Here is a 7,176-nt window from a genome sequence, read left to right on the forward strand (position 1 = left end):
ACTCGTGGGCTCGAAACCTATTCAACCGACCCAAAGTCAAAATCGAAAGCCTATTCATTTTAAAAGTCAACTTTTGGGTCGGGTCGTTACAAATAAGGTCTCACTGGGCGTGCCAAAAATATGTTCACTCGTTTTTAGCCAAGGTTGGCCAAAAGCAACACTTTGGTCCATTTTTGTGTGAGTGCGGGGCGTGCCACCGTCAAGCGAAGTTTTGACTCGATCGGAATGTGATAGTGATGGGGTTGAGAAACTGCGCCTAAATTGATTCTTATCAAGCGATTGATCGGCCAAGCTAGGAACCACTCTTGGCCTAGGTTCTTTTCTAGCCTCGGGGAAAAGGCTCTTAAAGGCCTAGTCGGAATCGAAATCCGACCCACTAGTTGGCCTCCTTAGAATTACGTGATCAAACTCGTGCACAAAGTGGTGCAAGTGCCCAAGCAAAATAAAGAAACTATGGATAACAAAAATATAATGAAACTCAATATGATCTTGACCAACCAAGTTGACTTTAAGATTTAAAGAAACAATGAAAATAATAGGCATTAAATTGAGGGCGAATGAAAGAAAAATTGCATTAAAATTGAAGTAAGGACAAACAAAGTTGCATGAAAAGTAAAGAACAAAACTAAATCGATACCACAAGCCTTTGTGAAGGATGATGGCAGAGCTACAAACCTAGCGAACTAGAACTATTGAAAACCTAAAAGCGCCTTGAACGGTAGCAACTAAGTAAAATCGAAAGCAAAAAAACTTTGAGAGATTCTTGAGAGCTTAAGAAATTTGTGAGTTGATTGTTGTGTGTTGAATGTCCTTTTTTCTCTTCTGAATGCGTCTATATATAAGGGTTAGGATAGCAATGGGCCATTACTTGGCCCGGAATTCCCTCTAGACTCCTTGTACGGATGAGTTTTGAACTCTCTTGAATTTAGGATTCGACCAGATTTTTCCTTGATAACCACGTGATCTTGAGCATTAATGGTCGATCAGAATCCTTTCCAAATTTGAACTCTTTACTTGGACGGAATTCTGGCTTAAGTAGAACTTCTTGGTGGATGAGAAATCCTTATGTAACTTGGGCAGAGCCATTATTGGCTAAGAAATTTCATCAAGAAACTTTCGGGTTTGATCGAACTTTTTGAGACTTTAGCTTAATAAAAATTCTGCCCAAATATTGAGACCCAAGCTTAATTAAAAAAATTAAAATAAAATGAAACGACCCAGCCTCAAAACTAGGCTGGAATCACCTCTTTTATTTTATTTTATACCCAATAATAAAACTACCCAGCCCATTTTTATCTTCGATCGGGCCGATTTCGTTATTTTAAATACATAACCCGGCCTCAAACTAGGCCAAAATTATTTCTCTTTGCTTGAAATTATACATGGCCTAGAAAATTGCATTTAGTTGGGCCAACTCATTCTAAAAAACACGAGAAAGAGATGACCGGGCCTCTAAATAAGCCGGAATCACTCTTTTATTTGATACGAGATAATGGATTGGGTCACTTAATAAAATATTTTGGCCTTTCACTCACTCAAGTCAAGCAACTTTCATGATCCCTCGCCAAAATCCAGCCTCTAATAGGCCTTTATAGCCACTCACAAAATATTTTTGCCCAGCCTCTAATAGGCATTTTCTCCCGGCCTCATATAAGCCATTTCTTCTGGCCTCATGTAGTGGGCAAACAACACTTTTGAAACCAAGGGCAGGGTAGCCCGAATAGAATTTAATTTATCACTTTCATTATGCTCACAAGGTTGGGCGATCAACATAGTTGATATTTGGACGAAATAATCATGAAGTGATTGGGTGATCAAAACATAAAAAATAGGGAAAGAAAGTTGCCCAGGCTATGTAGAAGGTATTTGGGTGTGAAAAATGTTAGAGTAGTTGGGCGGATAGAAATAATGGGAAAAAGCAATCCAGGCCAATCACAGGATATTTTGTAGGTGGAGATAGCCTGGATAGCCTAGAAGGAATTTTAGTAGAAAATGAAAGGAGAGAGGCTGGACAAAATAGGAAGAAGGAGGCCGGACAAAATAGGAAGAAGGAGGCCGGACAAAACAAGGAGAATGAGGCTGAACAAAATATTTATAGGCTTTGGGTGGCCAACTTCCATGTCTCTTTTTCAAAATAGTCTGGGCCCACTTAAAAGTAAAAACCACTTTTTGGTCTTTAAAACATGTATTTGGCTAGGCATAATACATATATTTATATACATTTATTTTTTAAGCCAAATATCTAACCATATATATATATGTATATAATATATTATATATATATTAGTGCATATATATAGCAGGCCATGCCACTTACTGGCCATTTTTTTCAATTGCATGTATATCTATAGATATATATATATGCACATACAACTAGATATGTACACTCAATAGCAATTAACGCCACTTACTAGACTTATATATATATAAGGTTAATGCCACGTACTCCAACAAGCTTCAGACTTCACCTTTTCTTCTTTCTATATAATACATACATATGTGCTTATGTACTTCAAGCCACTTGCTAGCACCTTTTCCCTTATGTACAACATATATTGATATATATGCCCGTGCAATAAAGACATTCTATTGCTTATGCACCCACTTGATCACTTAGTTGTTCCCAACTATCCTTTTATTTTTCAACAACACATGGCTTTGCTTAAGTCACACTAACGAAAAGAAATAACCCAGCCTTGTTATCTAATACTCACCCATCCACAGCTCACCCGACAACCTCATTTCTACTGACCAAAACATCCCCTCAAAAGCTCCTCAAACAGCCCAGACCTCTTGCATGCCATTTCAACCAACGACATCAAGTTGCACCCAGCCTAAGACACTAGGCTCTTATTTTCTCACTTCAAACCAAACAACCAACTGCTATTTGATTGTCCTCTTGTGATTTTGGGACCCCATAGCAGCCCCCTTTGAGCTCTCTTAGTTCAAAGAAAACAACGCACGCCAAGTGTTCAATTTTATTCCTCACCTAGGCCTCCTTGTTGAAAACTCAATTAAAAGATGTAGGCCGGCTTCTCTATTTTATTAATTCTCTTCTCCGATCATCTTGCCATGGTAAATGCCAATTTATGGCCTAAACACCTACCCATTGTTTCTTTCAGTTTGATTGACAAGATGCCGCCTAGACAAGTCAACCGGGCACAATGCAACCAGGATCAGTTCGACTCTCAACAGTTTGTTGAGATATTCCAGACTTTCTTAGCGAATCAGGCCGATGAATAGTTGACAGTTGAGGAACACGAGGAAAAGCACCAGGGTCATTTTTATGATCGTTTTCTAAAGAGCCAACCGTTGAAATTCTACGGTAGTACTGAAGCTGATCAGACTAAAGCGGAAGTTTGGATCCATAATGTTAAAAAGAAGTTGGATTCAATCAATGCCCCGTCTGAGTATCGAGTTTGGCTAGCTATTCATGTCCTGGAAGGAGAAGCTGACTATTGGTGGAGAACCATTTGTGATCAAGTGGGAGATGTTATTGCAATTACTTGGGAGCAATTTGTTGAACATTTCTATGACCGATACTTTCCTCCAGCGCAGCAACAGAGTAAGTTGGGTGAATTTATTATTCTGGAGCAAGGTAACATGACTGTTGGTGAGTATGTGAATAAGTTTACTGAGCTTGAACGTTTTGCCAAGGCAATTGGGAATGATGAGAATACGAAGGCTGTAAGGTTCTTTCAAGGTCTTAAGTTTGGAATTAGAAAGTTCATTGTTGGTCATGGAACTAAGACCTATAAGGACATTGTTCAGTCTGCTTATGCGATTGAGTAAGAGTATATGAACAACCAGAGGAGACCGACTTCATCTGGGAAGTCTGGTGAGAAGAAAAGGAAGACTAACCAGGGAAAAGACTCATCTTCTGGGAGTGGTACCAAGAAGAGGTCAGGACCACTTATCTATTTTGGCTATGGAGAAAAAGGACATTTCAAGAGTCAGTGTCCTCAGAAGAGAGCTACTGGGCGAGTTGCAGCTCCACAGAAGAGGTTTGGATTGGTTATTTGCTTTGGTTGCAGAGAGGAAGGACATTTCAGAAACCAATGTACTAAGAGGGGAGCTACTGGACAATCTTTGGCTCTGCAGCAGCAACAACAACAACCACATGCATCATCTACTAGACCTCAACAACAACCACAAGCATCTTAGCAAGCTAGTTAAAGAAATCAAAGTAGAGGACGACCCCAACAAGTTAGAAGTGGTGGCAGAGTTTAGGCGAAAGCAGTGGGAAAGCTACACTTGACGGTAAGATTCTTTTATCCAATACTAAAGTTAAGATTTTATTTGATACTGGTGCATCATACTCCTTTATATCTGTATGGTTTGCTAGAGCTTTAGGATTAAGCTCTGAACTTTTGAAGAAACCTTTAGAATTGAGTGTTCCCTTAGGAACATGAATCATTATAGATAGAATCTTTAAAGCTTGTCAGTAGGTAGTACAAAACCAAGTTTTAACTACTGATTTGTTTCCACAGGAAATGGATTGTTTTGGCCTGATTTTGGAAATGGATTGTGATGAACATGATTTTTCGACCTTACTTGGATAAGTTTGTTATAATCTTCATTGATGATATTCTCATTTACTCAAGAACTCAAGAAGAACATGAAGAGCATTTGAGGATTGTTTTAGAGATTCTGTTAGAGAAGCAACTCTATGCCAAGAAGTTGAAGTGTGATTTTTGGTTGACCAAAGTGCAATTCCTTGGACATGTAATCTCTGAGGAAGGAATATCAGTGGATCCAAGCAAGATTGAAGCTGTGCTTGAGTGGGAACAACCTAAGAATGTTACAGAGGTAAGAAGTTTCCTTAGATTAGCTAGTTATTATAGTAGATTTGTTCAGGATTTCTTCAAGATTGGTACACCTTTAACTTGTTTGTTGAAGAAGGAAGCTAAGTTTGAATGGAATGATAAGTATGAGAAAGCCTTCGAGGAGTTGAAGAAAAGGTTAACATCAGCACCGGTGTTAGTTTTGTCAAACGGTAAGGATCCGTATGAAGTTTATGCGGATGCCTCAGCTCAAGGACTTGAATGTGTGCTGATACAGAATGAGAGAGTAGTAGCTTATGCTTCAAGACAGCTGAATAATCATGAGAAGAACTATCCTACTCATGATTTGGAGTGAGCAGCAGTTGTTCATGCCTTGAAAATTTAGAGGTGTTACTTATCTGGAAGTAAGTTCACTGTGTATTCGGATCACAAGAGTCTCAAGTACATTTTTACTCAACGTGACCTAAATATAAGGCAAAGAAGATGGATGAAGTACATCAAGGATTATGATTTTGAACTATTGTACCATCCAGGGAAGGCGAATGTAGTCGATGATGCCTTAAGTAGAAAGACGAGGAGTACTTTATCTAGTCTAATGCTTGCAGACAGAGAAATGTTTCAAACTCTTAGTGAGTATGAGATTGAGGTTCATGAAGATGGAATTTTAACTGGTTTGTAGTTGGAGCCTCAATTGGAGCAAGAGTTAGTTCAGAAACAGAAAGAAGATCCAGAGTTGCAAGAACTGGAACAGAAACTGAGCTCAAGAGAAGCACCTAAGGGATGGAGGATACACTCAGATGTTTGAGGTATAAGGATCGAATGGTTGTACCAAAGGATGAGGAGCTCAAGAAACGAGTTTTGGATGAAGCTCATCGTACTCGCTTTGCTATGCATCCTGGTAGTACCAACATGTATAAGGATCTTAAACGGAGTTACTGGTGGAAAGGAATAAAGCGAGATGTGGCTGAGTATGTTAGTCATTGCAGTGTATGTCAACAAGTGAAAGCTAAGCACTAGAAGTCGTCTGGTCTACTGCAACCGTTACCTAACCCTGAGGTGGAAATAGGGTTACATCACTATAGATTTTGTTACGGAGTTGTCAAGGTCCACTAAGGGGCATAATGGAGTTTGGGTGATTGTTGATAGGCTGACGAAGACCGCTCACTTTTTGCCTGTGAAGATGGATTCACATGTTAACTATTTCGCTCAATTGTACATTGAGTGGATTGTTCGTTTACATTGCATTCCGAAGACGATCGTTTCTGATCGAGATCTGTGATTCACATCGCGATTATGGAAGAAATTACAATTTGAGCTTGGCACTAACCATCCACAGACTGATGGACAGTCATAATGAGTTATTCAAATACTCGAGGATATGTTACGAGCTTGTGTGCTTGATTTGGGAGGCAAGTGGAGTGAGTATCTTCCTCTTGCAGAGTTTGTGCACAACAATTTTTACCAGAGTAGCATCGGGATGGCCTTGTATGAAGCACTTTATGGGCGACCGTGTTGATTACCATTGTGTTCAGTAGATGCTGAGGACCGACTTGTTTTAGGTCCAGAAGTTGTTAAAGAGACCACTGAGAAGGTCAGAGTGATTCAGGAACGGTTGAAGACTGTCCAGAGTAGGCAGAAGTCTTATGCAAATCACAGAAGGAAACCACTTAAGTTTCAGGTTGGTGATTTTGTATTCCTGAAAGTGAGCCCTAAGAAGGGTATAAACCAGTTTGGAGTGCGAGGCAAGTTGGCACCCAGGTATATTGGATCGTTCAAAGTTATCAAGCGTGTCGGTACTGTGGCGTACAGACTGGAGTTCCCGCCTCAGTTGGCATCCATTCATCCGGTGTTTCATGTTTCTCAATTGAAAAAGAGTGTGCTTGATATTCCACAAATTATGCCATGGATTGATTTGTCTTTAGAACCTGATGTGTCCTATGTAGAAGGACCAGTTTGTATCCTGGCATACGAGACAAAACAGTTTAGAAACCGGGTAGTGCCATTAGTAAAAGTTCAATGGCAACATCATGGAGTTGAAGAAGATACTTGGGAACTGGAATCTAAAATGCGGAAGAAGTATCCTCACCTGTTCGACTAACTTAGGTAATCTCGAGGATGAGATTTCTTTTTAAGGGGGTAGAATGTCAGACCCCGAAAATTTTTTCTTGTTTTATTTCCTGAGTTATTTATTTTTGTGGTTACTTTGAATTTCTTATTGGAAGTGTTAGGATTTTTGTGTAAATCCTAGAAATCCAAACTTGGTTTTAAGTCCATAAGAAATTAGTATTCGCCACTACGAGTACGTAGCATTTTTCGGATGACCGATTATATTTTTGGCGAGTGTTTGAAGTTGGAAACGTGTGAGAAAATAGGTGGATGAGATGACAAGATC

The 7,176-nt window shown here is 39.5% G+C and overlaps 2 protein-coding genes across 2 annotated transcripts; both read left to right on the forward strand.

Moving 5' to 3' along the window:
• The first annotated feature begins 3,135 nt into the window (after positions 1-3,135).
• LOC147299458 (uncharacterized) lies at positions 3,136-3,792 on the forward strand. Its single transcript, XM_086230701.1, has 2 exons — positions 3,136-3,242; positions 3,330-3,792. The coding sequence occupies exons 1-2, from the start codon at positions 3,136-3,138 to the stop codon at positions 3,790-3,792; spliced, it is 570 nt and encodes a 189-aa protein (XP_086086827.1).
• Positions 3,793-6,162: 2,370 nt separating this feature from the next.
• LOC147299459 (uncharacterized) lies at positions 6,163-6,882 on the forward strand. The gene is made up of 2 exons (XM_086230726.1): positions 6,163-6,202; positions 6,320-6,882. Exons 1-2 carry the CDS (start codon positions 6,163-6,165, stop codon positions 6,880-6,882), a joined length of 603 nt encoding a protein of 200 aa, XP_086086852.1.
• The last annotated feature ends 294 nt before the right edge of the window (positions 6,883-7,176 follow it).

The sequence above is a fragment of the Dryas octopetala genome, chromosome 1 (genome assembly GCF_963921425.1).
Source record: "Dryas octopetala chromosome 1, drDryOcto1.1, whole genome shotgun sequence".
Taxonomy (NCBI): domain Eukaryota; kingdom Viridiplantae; phylum Streptophyta; class Magnoliopsida; order Rosales; family Rosaceae; genus Dryas; species Dryas octopetala.

What these genes read in the sequence shown, in the direction of transcription:
- LOC147299458 (XM_086230701.1), top strand. Translation starts at nt 3,136, where the DNA reads ATGCCGCCTAGACAAGTCAACCGGGCACAATGCAACCAGGATCAGTTC. An exon ending in GCGAATCAGGCCGATGAATA is followed by an intron (nt 3,243 to 3,329) that starts GTTGACAGTTGA and finishes ATTCTACGGTAG; the next exon opens with TACTGAAGCTGATCAGACTA.
- LOC147299459 (XM_086230726.1), top strand. Translation starts at nt 6,163, where the DNA reads ATGTTACGAGCTTGTGTGCTTGATTTGGGAGGCAAGTGGA. An exon ending in TGATTTGGGAGGCAAGTGGA is followed by an intron (nt 6,203 to 6,319) that starts GTGAGTATCTTC and finishes TGTGTTCAGTAG; the next exon opens with ATGCTGAGGACCGACTTGTT.